Source organism: Rhinoderma darwinii, chromosome 5 (assembly GCF_050947455.1).
Source record: "Rhinoderma darwinii isolate aRhiDar2 chromosome 5, aRhiDar2.hap1, whole genome shotgun sequence".
NCBI lineage: Eukaryota > Metazoa > Chordata > Amphibia > Anura > Rhinodermatidae > Rhinoderma > Rhinoderma darwinii.
Genome location: NC_134691.1, coordinates 277,687,409 through 277,704,845, shown reverse-complemented (window position 1 = coordinate 277,704,845; position 17,437 = coordinate 277,687,409). Strand labels below are relative to the sequence as shown.

The following is a 17,437-nucleotide window of genomic DNA, read 5'->3' as shown; positions in this document are numbered from 1 at the left end:
CCATCGCCTGACATGTTAAGTCCTTTGTAAATGGTACCAGAGGTGGCTGCTTGCCGCTTATGTCCATCTCTATAACAGGCGACAACTAACTACCTGGGCAAAGTATTTCATTGTTTTTTATAATTTCTTGCTACTGACCTCAGCGCTCAGATATTAGTATGCTGGGTGATTGTTGAGGGGGGCAGGGCTGCTTGTGCTTCCTGCTTGCGGCGTCCTTCCTGGCTCCTGGATTTCCTCTGCGCTCCTACCAGAAGGCAGTGTGATCTCATGAGAGGTTGTCAGTCTGACAAGATCACATTGCTGGAGCCATTCTGACACTGTCCATGTTGATTGGACAGTGACAGACCGGCAACTTTGACAATGTGGAGACCGCCCAGTTGTCAACTTATTCATTAATTTACATACTGGGAGCCAAAAACAACAAGGAGGATACTGGAGGAATGGCACTTTGAGGAAAATTATTTATTTATTTGGGAACAGGAGAGGTTCTCTTTAACCCCTTAGGACGCAGACTATTTTGGTCCTTAGGATGCAGCAATGTATTTCGTTTTTCATCAACAAATTCCATAACTTTTCATTTTTTAAGTCGACATAGCCATATAAGAGCATGCTTTGATCCGGAAACAGCAATTCTGCCACTGTTTTTTTTTCAAGCCGCTCATTGTACGGTATAAGTAACATTTTAACTTTGTTCTAAAGGTCGTTGTGTTTATGCAGATACCAGATATGTAGGGGGGATTTTTTAAATTTTACTGCTTTAGCACTATAAAGCATTTTTAATTTTAAAAAAAATTGTTTTTGCATCATTACATTTCAAAAGTCGTAACTTTTTCTGTTTTTCCATTGACGTAGCTTTACGAGGGCTTATTTTTTTGCAGGACAAGTTATATTTTTCACTGGTTCCATCTTGGGTAGGGTTTTATGGGGGGTTATTGGGGAAAAACAGCAATTTCGACATTCTTTTTTGGGATTTTTTTTTACGTCATTCCCCATGTAGTATAAAAAAACATTTTAAATTCATTATACGTGTGGTTACAAACGGGGTGATACTAAATATGGTTTTGTTTTTTTACTTTTACTTTCTTTGCATCAGTGGATTTTTATTGGAAAAATGGATTTTATTTTTTACTTTAGAAGGATTGTCCAGTCATAAGAAATTGATTCCCGGCACTCCCGCCGATCAGCTGTTTTAAAGGTGCTATGGCGCTCGTACGAGCGGTGCTTCCCCTTCATTCCTGTCACTACTCGTACTGAGAATCGCAGACAAACTTGCAGTGGTGGTTTACAGAATTACAGCCTTCTCCCTTTCACTTGAATGGGAGAAGGCTAAAATATGGTGAACCGCCGCTATAAGTGTGTCAGCAATTTACAGTACAAGCAGTGACAAAAATGAAGGGGAAGCAGCGTTCCTAGGAGGCCCCTTAAAAACAGCTGATTGACATTGGTCCTGGGAGTCGGACCCCCACCGATCAGATATCATTGTTCTAGCCTGCGGATAGGCAATCAATTTCTTATGACTGGAAAACCCCTTTAACCCTTTTATACATATATTTTTTTTAACTAACTATATTATATATTATTTTAATCACAAACAACAAAATAAAAATCACAAACCTTAAAGCTGCTCCTTGATTTTTCTTTTCAGAAACTTTTTCCGTTGTTTTCACTTTCTCATCCTGATCCGGCATCATAAAATAACTCAGTTCCTATAACTTAATTTTCTATGGTACTCCTGAAGAAGAAGAAGAAGAAGAAGAAGAAGAAGAAGCAGAAAAACCCAAGTGAGTTTCAATTGTCAACATTGTGCAAAACAATTACTAAAAATTGCTTGAGTCCATTCGCTGACAATAATATACAAAGGAGATTGTAGATTCAGTCACTGTGAGATTATAGACACTTGTCATTTAAAGTTCTGTCAGTTTTCCATTGGTTGCTCCTTAGCAAGAACCTGCCTTGCAGTTCCAATAAGGTAACTAGATGGCTCCTGCTCCACATACTGGGGCAGGGGCATCTCAGAGCGTTAACTTTTTATTATAATGTTAGATTTGACTTTACATTTGCTGACTATATAGTCATGGTGAATCAAAGTTGGAATTTCAATTTAAACTTACGAAACCTTCGGCAGATTTTGCAGATATTTCACACTTATGAGAAGTGTAATGCATCACAAGCTTGTTACTTCTTTCTATCATGAGATGCATTTTAAACATTCTTGCTATTTCTAGAAGTATGATAATGAGATGTCTATTGAACAGGGATAGGCATGGTGTAAACACGGCATAGGCACTCCGGTGAAAATATTTATTTAAGGTGGGATTTATTTATTTTTTAGGAAACATGTTTATTTAAGTTCTAATGAAGGCATCTGGATAGGCTTGGTGGGTGAGTACCTACCATAGAGACAGGGTAAACCAATGCTCAGCATAGGACAAAAAGGGCAGCGTCAACAGCTAAAGACCCTGGAAATTGGAGCCTGAATCAGACTCCAATTATAAGTTGACACTCACTCTGTCTGTCTGGCAGGAATGGTCAGTCATAGACAGTTGCTGCCACACAGTTAAAAGGTGCCACACATTTATAATGTTGGTGAGATGAATATATGTAAAATGCCGTCCTCAATAATGTTGTAGTATATACTTAAGGTTAGGCGCTCCCTTTCCCTGCTACCAAACTCCAAATCCTTGCTCGTACTTTGTAGATCTTATTCTAAGGGCTCATGTACACATAGTCATGCTGCCACCATGTGCGGCTTTATTGGGAGCCTACGTACGAAGATATTCTCCCTTATAAGTAATGCTTCTCGGGGGGAATACCTGCGTACATACGGCATCCAATGAAACCTGCCATCATTTTTTTCTGTATGAAATATCCGGAATCTAACAGAGAACAACTCTTTAAGAATTAGGGCAGCATAGCTGCAGTTGAGCGGTAAGTGTAGCCGTGGTGAATTGGCGCTCCAGGCTGCCGAGGGTGCAGACCCATCTTCATTTTGCTATCGGGACCTGTCTTCATTGTGTAAAAACGTCTGATGTATTGCTGACAAACGTGAGTATTTAGAGAAGTCTGCTTAGTACTGGGATTTACACATAATGGGGGGACTTTGTTAAACAGTCTATGCCAGTTTTCTGGTGAAGAATAGTCACAATTTGCGCCATTTTCGTGCCTCCTCCCACACTTTTAAATAAGTGAGCAGGGCCACCATGGGTTGTTAAATTTACCATAATTTACACCAGAAAACTGGCATACATTATAGCACAAATCTACACCAGCTCCAAGTTGGCATAGATTTGATTTTCTCACGCACGGATGGCCAGATAATTTAAGAGGTGTGTGTGCCTTTTAATAAATTTGGCGCATCAAACTCCAGCGTGTTTTTAGATTAAGACTGACATATCAAATGCCATTTCCCACAAAAGAGTCTAGGGATCAGAGAGTGATCTTAGGGATGACCAATTTTCTAATCATGAACGATGACTACTAGTTACACCCCTGAACAGAAATATCATGGGAATGAGTTGGTCATAGTTAAAGGATTTCCATACAAAAGATAAAACTGGCCATATATTAGTAATATAGAAGTTAGGCCCTGTTCACACAGTTTTTTGTTGACACGTTTTTTGAGGCGGAAACCGCGTCGGAAACCGCAACAAAAAACGGCCGAAAATGCCTCCCATTGATTGAATTGAATTTATTGGATTGAATGGGAGGCGGAGGCGTTATTTTCCAGCGAGCGGAAAAACCGTCTCACGGGGAAGAAGAAGCGACATGTCCTATGTTCGGGCGTTTACGTCTCTGACCTCCCATTCACATCAATGGGAGGCAGAGAAAGCGTATTTTGCGGCATTTTTCCCCGCAGTGCTCAATGGCCGTGGGCGAAAATCGCGGCAAACGGCGTGCAGGCAGATCAAAATATGCCTCAAAATAGAATTTTCTGCTTGCAAAAAACTGTGTGTCCTGAGAGGGGATGGTAGGGGGGGAGTTCTCGAGGTCTCGGGATCTCGTTGGCACCGGTTTCTTACTACTATAAGCTAGATGTAGTTACTTTTGCTGACCTAAGTCGTGCTCGGGGGTGGGGGAGATCTTGTTCTTTCATTTGTTATGTAGATCGAACCATATGCCATGTTTATATGTTTTTGAATTGTTCACTTAAAACGCAACCTTTGTGTGATATGTTTATAAGAAAATCTGAAAACTGTCAATAAAAAATTATGTTTTAAAAAAAAAAAAAAACTCTGTGTGAACATTAGAGTCCCGCCAAAGTTTGGTATTTGTTTTGTTTATTTTGTTACCATTTTTATGTTTTATTACGGCAGCCATTTTTGAAAAGGTACCGGCAGGAAGTGCAGCTACAAAGCTATATGTTTGCTACTTTTAAATAAGTTTAAAAATTGAGAATCCTGTTATTCTGTCAGCATATTCTATCAATAATCAAATTACAGTTTTAACATCAATTTCTAAGGCTGGGCTCACAATGAGTTTTTTGCAGGTGGAAATTCTGCCTCAAAATTCAGTTTTGAAGTTTGAGGCAGATTTTCCACTGCCTGCACGCCGGCATGGTAAAAAGTAAAAAAACGCCCACTTGATCATTAAGAACTAATTAGCATAAATCTAAAATTGTTCATAACTTGCTAAAAAAATGATTGTTTTTCAAAATAAAAACCACTGTTATTATCTACATTACAGCGCCGATCAGATTATGTTGGAGATAGGGCACTTATAATCACGTGACAGAGCCTCTTTAAGCCAAACATCCACTTTAAGGGAAATGTTTAAAAAAAGAGACTAGATGTCTTTCCTAAAAGAAATTATATCAGTAGATATCCAATATGGCGCCATTACAGCGACCACAGGTATTATCGTCCAGCTTTCATTGATCACTGAATATAAATTCTGAGTTACATAAGCTCCTTCTTCAATAGCTAAAAAATGGTATCCCATGGCCTACCATTCCTTAGCTACTGAAGAAGGAGCTCAGAAACGCGTCAAGCACATATATTATAAAAAAAATGTATCGAACTATAGAACCGGAGGTATATTATATTAACAAATTATTACCAACCCTAAGATCTCGGCGTCCTCTGAAGTGGAGAGCGTATTTATACCAGCAATACGCCATCAAAGAGAGACACGAGAAAGAACATCGTGTAACGTGCCATTAGAGTAAGTCGGAGCAAAGACGTGCTACACAGTGAGTGAACGAATTACCATCATAACAGTAAGAAGCAAAACTTACATAGTTTTTACACTTGATGTCTATCGGTCTGCAGGAGGGGTGAAAAGCGCAACAGCGCTAAAGTGCTATATTTACGCCACATCAAACTGGCTCTTAAGGGAACTGTTCCTCACCTAGCGCTGAAGTGCTATATATTATGTTAATGCTCTTTTAAACTAACCTATAACGACATTATTCACTCTTCATTTACTACTAATTTGGAAAATAATTTCCTAAAATCCAGGCATATCAACTGGTTGGACCAGCCATGGGCGCAATAGCAAAGTGCTACTATTTATCAGCGATTTAACGCTGACAGGCATTATATTAGATCCTGTCACCGGCTGCCATAACCCCACTCCATCTGTAAAACCACTTTGATACCACGGTCAGCATTGACCGCGGCATCTAATTAGTTAAATGGGTAGGATCAGAGTTATAACTGATCCGGGTCGCTAGAGCGAAATGTAAGCTGTATAATACAGCCAACATCTGCAAGTGATGGCGCAGGAACAGTTTCTGTGCCCGTACCATCACTATGACGTATGCTTATGTAATTACGCGGAAACTGTACAGTTCCTGTGACATAAATGTACGTCATAGGACGGGGAGGAAATGAAAACGATATCTCCAAAAATATAAAAATGGCGTAAATATTAGTAAATCAGAAGTTAGAGCAATAACCAAAGTTTGGTCATTATGTTTTATTTGTGCTAAAAAAAATAGTGCAGCCGTATTTAACTTCTCAGAAACTGACGACTTATTGACATTTATCTAGAAGCGAATTCAAAGGTGACCACCAATATGGCTGTAACCTATCGCTTAGTAGTATATTGCCATTTCTATTTTAGGGGGAATTCCTTTTTAAGAGGAATTTTGTGGCAATTGTTCTCCCACTGACTTCAATAGGAAAAAAATGGCAATAAAAATAAATGAGAGGAAAAAAAAATCCTGCATGTGAAATATGAGATGCAGCTTTCTTTAGAAATAGGTCTAAGAACCTTTCCTAAGATTATTTTTTTGTTGTAGCGGGGGTGGGAGCCCCCTTCCTGTCACCCGAGCACCTCCATGTGTTATTTTGTTTGTGTTTTTTATTCATTGTCACTCATTACAATAGATTTCTATGAATATATACTACAGGGTGGGCCATTTATATGCATACACCTAAATAAAATGGGAATGGTTGGTGATATTAACTTCCTGTTTGTGGCACATTAGTATATGGGAGGGGGGAAACTTTTCAAGCTGGGTGTTGACCATGGCGGCCATTTTGAAGTTGGCCATTTTGTATCCAACTTTAGTTTTTTCAATGGGAAGAGGGTCATGTGACACATCAAACTTATTGAGAATTTCACAAGAAAAACAATGGTGTGCTTGGTTTTAACGTTACTTTATTCTTTCATGAGTTATTTACAAGCTTCTGACCACTTATAAAATGTGTTCAAAGTGCTGCCCATTGTGTTGGATTGTCAATGCAACCCTCTTCTCCCACTCTTCACACACTGATAGCAACACCACAGAAGAAATGCTAGCACAGGCTTCCAGTATCCGTAGTTTCAGTTGCTGCACATCTCGTATCTTCACAGCATAGACAATTGCCTTCAGATGACCCCAAAGATAAAAGTCTAAGGGGGTCAGATCGGGAGGAATTTCTTCTGCGGTGTTGCTATCAGTGTGTGAAGAGTGGGAGAAGAGGGTTGCATTGACAATCCAACACAATGGGCAGCACTTTGAACACATTTTATAAGTGGTCAGAAACTTGTAAATAACTCATGAAAGCATAAAGTAACGTTAAAACCAAGCACACCATTGTTTTTCTTGTGAAATTCTCGATAAGTTTGATGTGTCACATGACCCTCTTCCCATTGAAAAAACTAAAGTTGGATACAAAATGGCCAACTTCAAAATGGCCGCCATGGTCAACACCCAGCTTGAAAAGTTTCCCCCCTCCCATATACTAATGTGCCACAAACAGGAAGTTAATATCTCCAACCATTCCCGTTTTATTTAGGTGTATCCATATAAATGGCCCACCCTGTATATATATATATATATATATATATATATATATATATATATATACACACTACCGGTCAAAAGTTTGGGGTCACTTAGAAATTCCCTTATTTTTTAAAGAAAAGCACTGTTTTTTTTAATGAAGATAACATTAAATTAATCAGAAATACACTCTATACATTGTTAATGCGCTAAATGACTATTCTAGCTGCAAACGTCTGGTTTTTAATGCAATATCTACATAGGTGTATAGAGGCCCATTTCCAGCAACCATCACTCCAGTGTTCTAATGGTACATTGTGTTTGCTAACTGTGTTAGAAGGCTAATGGATGATTAGAAAACACTTGAAAACCCTTGTGCAATTATGTTAGCACCGCTGTAAACAATTTTTGCTGTTTAGAGGAGCTATAAAACTGACCTTCCTTTGAGCTAGTTGAGAATCTGGAGCATTACATTTGTGGGTTCGATTAAACTCTCAAAATGGCTAGAAAAAGAGAGCTTTCATGTGAAACTCGGCAGTCTAGTCTTGTTCTTAGAAATGAAGGCTACTCCATGCGAGAAACTGAAGATTTCCTACAACGGTGTGTACTACTCCCTTCAGAGGACAGCACACACAGGATCTAACCAGAGTAGAAAGAGAAGTGGGAGGCCCCGCTGCACAACTGAGCAACAAGACAAGTACATTAGAGTCTCTAGTTTGAGAAATAGACGCCTCACAGGTCCTCAACTGGCAGCTTCATTAAATAGTACCCGCAAAACGCCAGTGTCAACGTCTACAGTGAAGAGGCGACTCTGGGATGCTGGCCTTCAGGGCGGAGTGGCAAAGAAAAAGCCATATCTGAGACTGGCTGATAAAAGAAAAATATTAATATGGGCAAAAGCACACAGACATTGGGCAGAGGAAGATTGGAGAAAAGTGTTATGGACAGACGAATCGAAGTTTGAGGTGTTTGGATCACACAGAAGAACATTTGTGAGACGCAGAACAACTGAAAAGATGCTGGAAGAGTGCCTGACTCCATCTGTCAAGCATGGTGGAGGTAATGTGATGGTCTGGGGTTGCTTTGGTGCTGGTAAAGTGGGAGATTTGTACAAGGTAAAAGGGATTTTGAATAAGGAAGGCTATCACTCCATTTTGCAACGCCATGCCATACCCTGTGGACAGCGCTTGATTGGAGCCAATTTCATCCTACAACAGGACAATGACCCAAAGCACACCTCCAAATTATGCAAGAACTATTTAGGGAAGAAGCAGGCAGCTGGTATTCTATCTGTAATGGAGTGGCCAGAGCAGTCACCAGATCTCAACCCCATAGAGCTGTTGTGGGAGCAGCTTGACCGTATGGTACGCAAGAAGTGCCCATCAAGCCAATCCAACTTGTGGGAGGGCCTTCTGGAAGCATGGGGTGAAATTTCTCCCGATTACCTCAGCAAATTAACAGCTAGAATGCCAAAGGTCTGCAATGCTGTAATTGCTGCAAATGGAGCATTCTTTGACGAAAGCAAAGTTTGAAGGAGAAAATTATTATTTCAAATAAAAATCATTATTTCTAACCTTGTCAATGTCTTGACTATATTTTCTGGTCATTTTGCAACTCATTTGATAAATATAAGTGTGAGTTTTCATGGAAAACACAAAATTGTCTGGGTGACGCCAAACTTTTGAACGGTAGTGTATATATATATATATATATATATATATATATATATATATATATATATCTCAATGTTAAATGTATCTGTGTCTATATAACCGAATTGTAACAACCATACACAATGTCAAATGTGGAGGATGAAGAAAGATTTGCAGCATGCACACAATGATTTGTATGCAGCGGTTTTATTTTTGACAATCTAATCTCGGATGGTGTCACATTGCCTCGTGTAAACTGCCATCACATCTCATCAAGATTTCACACCGCACGTCCTACTTCACACATTGCATCTGTGCTCTATTTATACACAGCTCATTTCAGCCATGACATCAGTCCATACTGTGTAGATCACATTCCCCAGCATATTACAATGGAAGTCACATTACAGGCAGGTGTCATATCAGATTACAACACAGGTTCATATTCCTGGAGCAGCATACCTCAGATATCCCTTGGACACACCATAGAGGGGGACATATCGGAGCCGCGCGCCTCAGTCAGTATAACTCAGCGATCCTCCCGTGCCACAAGTGCACACGAAGAGAAGAAATATCCAATATCCAGGGGAGCGTAATCTCCTAGCATGTGGTAATCCCTCATTAGCTGCAATCATATTTTCATGTATTTAAAGCAGCACTCTGGTGTTTGGTGTAAGTAATTACATTAGATTATTGGTGACAAAACACATTACAATTTAATTTAACCCTCTGAAGTCCTGAGACGTGTTGTGTAAAACCCGACATTATGTACATTCATTTTACATATTTGTATAATACTTGTAAAATGATGGGCAATTATAAATTGTCACTCACACTGCTCAGAAGACCTGCAACGTTGTCGTTTTTAAGGGGTATTCTTACCATAGACATTTATTGTATATCCACAGGATATGCCATAAATGTCTGATAGATGCGGCTCCCACCTCTGCGGCAAACATCTCGTCCCTCGACCCATTCCGATAAGGCGGCCACTGGCTGCCGCATCCAGCTGGAGACTCAGTGGAGAAGTTCGCTGTGCTACGTTGTTTCCATAACTCCCAAGTGCTCGCTGTGCTACGCTGTTTTTGTAACTCCTACTCACTACTTCTATGGGAGTTAGGGTATGTTCACATGGCAAACTAAAAACGGCTGTAAAATACGCAGCTGTTTTCAAGGGAAAACAGCCTCTGATTTTTAGCTGTTTTTTAAGAATCAAGCGTTTTTTGATGCGTTTCTTACGGGCGTTTTTGGAGCTGTTTTTCTATTGAGACAATGAAAATGGCTCCAAAAACGGCTCAAGAAGTGACATGCACTTCTTTTTTACGTGGCGTTTTTTACGCGCCATTTTTACAAACGGCTGCGTAAAAAAAACGCCCCATGGGAACGAAACGCAGTTTTTGAAATCAATGGGCAGATGTTTGGAGGCGTTCATCCTCCGTATTTTTAGACTTTTTCGGGGCATTTACGGGCTGAAAAACGGCTGAAAATAAGCCGTGTGAACATACCCTTATGGAAAGCAAGCTCGGCTGATTCAGTAATCCCAGCCACCTCTCCACTAAGTCTCTGCCTGGATGTGGTGGCCAGCATTTGCCTCACCAGACGGGGACGGGGTCAGGGGCCCTTGTTCTCGAGAAAGGTGTGGCTCCCAGAGCTGGATCCACATTTATAAGACATTTTTACGGCATATCCTGTGTATATGACATAGATGCCTAAGAAGGGAATAAGCCTTAGGCCTCATGCACACGACCGTAGCCATGTGCACGGCCGTGATTTTCTGGTCGGCCGGCTGCGGACATGCACATGGCCGCGGCCATTATTTTCAATGAGCCCGGACCGCAGAAGACGGCCGTAATAAGACAGGTTCGTTCTTTCTGCGGGCTCCCGGGCCATGCATGGACTGTAAAAACTACGGTTGTGTGCATGGCCCCATAGAAATGAATGGGGCCGCAATTCTCCAATGGATTTTCGGGGGAATTGCGGCCGCAAAAGCACGTTCGTGTGGATGGGGCCTAAACCTAGGGCTGGACGATTAATCTAATTCATTTGATTAATTCGCCCTCAAGGGCTCTCATGATTCTGTTTTTTAACAGAAACGTTGAATCGATTCTGTAGTGGTACCGTCGCGCCGAGCCGCAAGGGGAATCCCCGGCCAAAGCATCGACAACCTCTGGTTGGGGATTTAGCTAGTTGCGGCAGCTACAGCGGCGCGATCTACAAGGGGGGGGGTGCGATCTACAAGGAAGGTGGTGAAGCGATGTACTAAGGGGTGTGGGGTGCTATATGCTAGGTGGTATGGCACTATCTACATGGGCACTGTGGCACTATATTTGGAGGTGGCACTGTCATTACATGTGGGCACTGGCACTGTTATTACATGTAGGCACTGATTGGTGCACTGATGTGGGCACTGTTGCACTATCTACAGGGACATTGCGGCACTATCTACATGGGCACTGTGGCACTGTCACTATAAGTGGGTAGTGTGGCACTATATGTGAGCAGTCTGGCACTATGTGGGCAGTGTGGCACTATATGTGGGCACTAACTAAATGGATATTGCGGCACTATCTACATGGGCACTGTGGCACTATCTGCAGGGACATTGGGGCACTATCTTCATGGGCACTGCGGCACTATCTACATGGGCACTTTGGCACTATGTCACTATATGTGGACACTGTGGCACTATCTACAGGGACATTGCGGCACTATCTACATGGGCACTGTGGCACTATCTGCAGGGACATTGTGGCACTATCTACATGTGCACTGTGGCACTATGTCACTATATGTGGGCACTGTGGTACTATCTACATGGGCACTGTGGTGTTTTCAGGGGATTGGGACAAAAACCCTGACAAATTAAACTCTCTCTTTTTTAACGACCATGAAAAATGGAGAGACGGACTGGAAATGGATGAGAATTTGGAGTCACTGATGCAAAATAGACATGAAAAACAGACAAATGATGAGTTTTTAATGGCCATCTTTATTCACTGTTGTGTGGATGTAGCCTAAATGTCTATGATGCCAGGAGTCCCGTTCACTTGTACCATGGTCGGGCTGGGAAATCTGGCGGACGCACGGATCGTTTTTCACGATTGTGTGCATCCGGCCTTAATGTCATTTATTTAAAACCCCATGGTGGGGCTGGTACAGCACAGGGTCCTGCTCACACTTCAGACACTATGATGTTATCTCGCCCCAGAGTGCCCGCTCAGCGCTATCTGCATGGACCGGCTGAGGGGGTGACGGGCTGAGGGGGATGTTAGTGCACGCAGTGCCTCATTGATTATAGATTCTGTTAACCTGTTCCCTGCCGGGGAACACAGAAGTTATAATCCATTAGATAAACATTTTTCCAATTGTATTTATGATAAATAAAGTATTTGCAGACGTGAAAATTTATGAAGTTACGTACAATAATTATAGCAATATGTGTTAAAAAGTTATTTATATAAAGAAATTGTATCATATTATCTCTTGTATTACTGTTACATAAACAGAACAAAATAAGAAAATCGAGATTCAAATCGAAAATCACCCAAAGTGTTGAAAAAAAATCTAGATTTTATTTTTGGGCAAAATCGCCTTAACCCCATCACGCACCATGACGTAAGTGCACGTCATGGTGCAGGAGGAGAAGTATAGTGCGGGCTCATGCCCTGAGCCCGATCTATATGGTGCGGCTGTCAGATGTGTTTCAAAGCTGACATCCGGCACTTACGGGCAAGAACAGCGATCGCGCTGTTCCTAGCCGTTTAACCCCTCAAATGCTGTGGTCAATCATGACCGCAGCATCTGAGGTGTTATAAAGAAGGGTACAGCCCTCCTCGCCCCCCCCCCACACAACGCAATCGTGGGGTGAAGATGGTTGTCATAGGAACCCAACCCAGGGGCCTAAGGGCTGCCTTCACTCTGCCTCTGTTAAGGTTTACAGAAACCTGTAAAAATGACAATATGCTGCAATACATTAGTATTACAGTGTATCGCACCAGCCATCTGACGATCGCTGGTTCAACTCCCTTAGGGGGACTAATGTAATGGTTAAAAAAAAGTTAAATAAAGTTTTTAGTAGTTAAAAAAAAACCTTTTCCCATATTTTCTTTGAAGTAATGTATAAAATAATTTTAAAAAAATTATAATATTGCTGCGTCCGTAAAAATGTCAGAACTATCACAATGTAGCATTATTTAACGCGCATGGTGAACGCCGTAAAAAGAAAAAAAAATACAACGTCAGGATCGCTGATTTTTGGTCAACTTAGCGGTACATTTTCTTTTAATAAAAAGTGATCAAGTGGTCGTTTCTACCAAAAAATGGTACCAATAATAACGCTCGTGTCGCAAAACATAAGCCCTCAAATTGCTCAATCAGCGAAAAAATAAAAAAGATGGTTTTCAGACTATGGGAAAAAACCTTTTACAATAGATTTTTCCTTGTAAAAGGAGTTAAAGATGAAAAAAAAGCCATATTAATTTGGTATCACCGTAATCATATTGACCAGCAGAATGTTAATTTGTCGTTTTACCGCATGGTGAAAGATGTAAAAACGAAACCCAAGAGAAAATAGAGGAATCACAGTTTTCTCCAATTCCATTCCACATATAATTTTTTTTCCGTTTCCCAGTACATTTTATGGTACTTTAAATGGCAATAGAAACTACAACTTCTCCCACAGAAAACAAGCCCACACACCACTCCATTGACGGAAAAATAAAAAAGTTATGGCTCATAGAAGGCAGGGCGTGTAAAACAAAAATGAAAAATAAAACTATTTTATATAAAAAAATTGAAGGTTGAAGTTTTTTTTATACGTTTTAGTGGCATTTTTTATTTTGTTTAATTTTCCCTATTGAGAAGCCTATGGAGACAATGCAGTGAAGTTGTCGTTACTGACTATTAGGGTATGTTCACACGGCCTATTTACGGACGTAATTCGGGCGTTTTTGGCCCGAATTACGTCTGAAAATAGCGCCTCAATAGCGCTGACAAACATCTGCCCATTGAAAGCAATGGGCAGACGTTTGTCTGTTCACACGAGGCGTATATTTACGCGCCGCTGTCAAATGACGGCGCGCAAATAGACGCCCGCGTCAAAGAAGTGACCTGTCACTTCTTTGGCCGTAATTGGAGCCGCTATTCATTGACTCCAATGAATAGCAGCGCTAATTATGGCCGTAATTGACGCGGCGTTCAAGCGCCTGCACATGCCGGTACGGCTGAAATTACGGGGATGTTTTCAGGCTGAAACATCCCCGTAATTTCAGCCGTTACGGACCCCCGCCGTGTGAACATACCCTTAGATGAATGTGAATGACTTACACTTGTCTTGTTACTGCTGTGCTGCATTACTAGTGCAAAATCCTTCCTAGTACGTACTATAGTGTCAGCGGCGTAAATCTTTCAGCAGTTAGTTATCGCTAATGAGCGGTGTAGTATAAGGCTGGGTTCACACGACCTATTTTCAGACTTAAACGAGGCGTATTATGCCTCGTTTTACGCCTGAAAATAGGGCTACAATACGTCGGCAAACATCTGCCCGTTCATTTGAATGGGTTTGCCGACGTACTGTGCAGACGACCTTTCATTTACGCGTCGTCATTTGACAGCTGTCAAACGACGACGCGTAAATTGACTGCCTCGGCAAAGAAGTGCAGGACACTTCTTTGCAACGTAATTTGAGCCGTTCTTCATTGAAGTCAATGAAGAGCAGCTCAAGATTTACGAGCGTCAAAGACGCCTGGCATAATACGATGAGGAGCATTTACGGCTGAAACGATGCAGCTGTTTTCTCCTGAAAACAGTCTGTCTTTTCAGACGTAAAAGCAAGCTAGCGTGTGCACATACCCTAAGAAAACGTAGCTTCACCACAACTGCACATCTAGTCATGAGATAGAGGTCCTGTCCGTCATTTGGTAAATTGGTGCCACGTAGGTAATGTACAAGCGCTGGTATCATTATGATGCCACGTTACAAGTGAACAGGTCAACATAAACTCCCTTTAAAGAGGTTATCCCACCATAACCTATACTTATCCACAGGATGGGTTGTAAGTATTTGATTGCTGGTGGTCCGACCCCTGGGACCCCAACCGATCAAAAGAACAGAGGTCCCGAGTCCCCTGTTTGAACGGATCGGCTGTCACATATATACGCTCTGCCACTTTATTCATTCTTTATGGGACTGAGCACAATGCTCTATGTATGTCCCAACAGAGGACTTAGGACCCCTGTTCTCTTGATCAGTTGGGGTCCCAGCAATCGGACCTGAAGCGACGAAACACTTATAACTTATCCTGTGGGTATACGTGATACGCTTTTATGGTAGGTTAACACCTTTAAATTTAATACAATTGATCAAGCACTTTAAGATATGAATCAATACTGTCATATGGTGCATAAATTTATGGGTCAGCAAAAACTGACCGCAGATTTATCAAACTGGCGCAAACTGAGCCGTAGTTAAGACTATCCCTCACCTGGAGCAAAAACTCTGCATGCTGCCCTATACTGGTATCTAAATGCCCCGGCTAAGGTTGCGAGACTTCTTGGTGACCCACTTTGCACCCAGTCGCACATGACATAATAAACTTGGCGTGAGTCTCTAGACTTGTTAGACACATTTCTCGTGCGTGGACTGGTGGACATTTACAACCACAAATCGCGCGAGTCTTTGAATAATGTCATCTTTCACGACTACTCTTAGCCACGCCCCTTTCAACAATTTCCGATCCCGAGATGTAGGTGTAAAAGGGGCCAAAAGTTCCCTTTTTTGGGTGCATAGAGTTTTGTGGTATTTTTCTTTACAAATGACCGGGACTAGAGAAATGGACAGGAACTTCAACATGTGATTTATGAACTCCGGAACACCTGACAGGTAGGAAACTAATGGACTACATCTCTGGGGCCGGAGGGACACTACAACGCCCAGCATACACCTGGACAGCCACAAGTTGTGGCGTGCAGCTTCATCCTGACAGCGCTCCCCCTCCCCCGCCCCCGGGCTGGCAGAGCGCTCCGTGTACTCACATACTGCAGTGCTCAGTGGCCGCTCTGCGGGTCCAGGCTGCCGGTCTCCCTGGTAACGGTACAAACACTAACGGCGACACAATGACGCTGAAGGGGCGGAGCCAGGCAGGCGCACATGGCCGGACACCAGACCCGTGGAGAGGGAGGCACCGACCTGTAGTCCCCTCACCTGGGGTGAAGTCGGACGCCTACCGGGCACGAGCTTCCACAGCTTCGTGGCTGCCCATACTCCCAGTGTTCTAGGGAATTTGATGTCACATTTTTAATATTCGAACCCATTTCATTTTATGAAAGAGGAAAACATATATTTACCGTTCAAGACGCTTATAAAGATGCCTGACATCTCCTGTGGGTGTTAAAATGACTGCCATATTGTTTGTCAGTATGGAGTATGGCTGTCTGGGGAAGGTGGGTGACAATATGGCGGCTCTCACAGTTCTCATCCAGCTTTCTTAGAGAATTGAGTACTAAATGGATTTGTGTTTTTACTAGAGCACCATCTTAGCAGAGCCCAAGTCTCTTCCCCCAGTGCAGTGTGGGCCAAAAAAATGCCATCGCGGTCTGAAGTGAACACACAACACATTCATATATGTGGTAACACCTGCGCAGGGGCTAATATCATATTGTGACGCACTTCGCCCCATATCCTCTTTAACCGCTCAAAATTAATGTAAATTTCACCCACACTCTTATGTGACTTCTAAAACCAATTATCTTCCCAAACCGAGTGACCGCATGGAGGGTACAAATGAGCAAAAACACCTATGACAACTGAATGGGCAGCAAGTTCCATGGCCGAGATGGGGGATAATGAGCACACAAACTGTTGCCAGCGTTGCCGCTTTATAGGGGAGTCATTGTCCCCATTAAACATAACATCTAGACTCGTGTTTGCCAAAAGAAATTAGGCTGAAAATAACTGGGAAAGAGTTTTATGGACTGATAGAGAATTTTGGTCATAAATACACTGACCCACAAGTGACATCATTTTAGCCAATGTTCAACTTTAAAGGTTATTCCCATCTAAGACATTTATAGCAAATCCCCCGACCCCCATCCCACTTGGCCAGACGGCTTCCGGATAAAGACGGAGAATAAATCGAGAAGTTGCCGCCTCTCCATAGGTGTTATGGAAACAGGCGACCTCATTTCTGGAGACCCGCATCTATCAGACATTTATGGCTTATCCCATAGATATGCCATAAATGTCTTACACACGACCGAGTTCGGGCCGGGAAATCTGGCGGACACATTGACCGTTTTTTCACGGCCCGAACTTCGTCGTGTGCAAGAGGTGTAAGACATTTATGGCATATCTATGGGATAAGCCATAAATGTCTGATAGATGTGGGTCACCGCGGTATAGGTGGACGGGACTCTTGGCATCATAGACATTTATTATACTTGGAGTCTCTGCCTCCCCGCAGAACTGCTGTTTCATATTGAAAAAAATGATACAGTACGGAACAGCAGTTCCGCGGGAAGGCAGGGACTCCTACCATCGGAATATATGTCTGATGCCTGGAGTCTCGTTCACCTGTACC

General features: G+C 42.1%; 1 protein-coding gene across 1 annotated transcript in view; it reads right to left on the bottom strand.

The window, feature by feature from the left end:
• The window catches only part of NEK10 (NIMA related kinase 10), a 161,647-nt gene extending 145,661 nt beyond the window's left edge, over window positions 1-15,986 (bottom strand). The window contains exons 1-3 of the mRNA XM_075827183.1: window positions 15,894-15,986; window positions 9,325-9,487; window positions 1,615-1,732 (exon numbers count right to left, since the gene is read on the bottom strand). Of these exons, the coding sequence (XP_075683298.1) occupies window positions 1,615-1,691 (77 nt within the window). The 5' untranslated portion in view covers window positions 1,692-1,732; window positions 9,325-9,487; window positions 15,894-15,986. The remainder of the gene's footprint in view (window positions 1-1,614; window positions 1,733-9,324; window positions 9,488-15,893) is intronic.
• Between the last annotated feature and the right edge of the window lie 1,451 nt (window positions 15,987-17,437).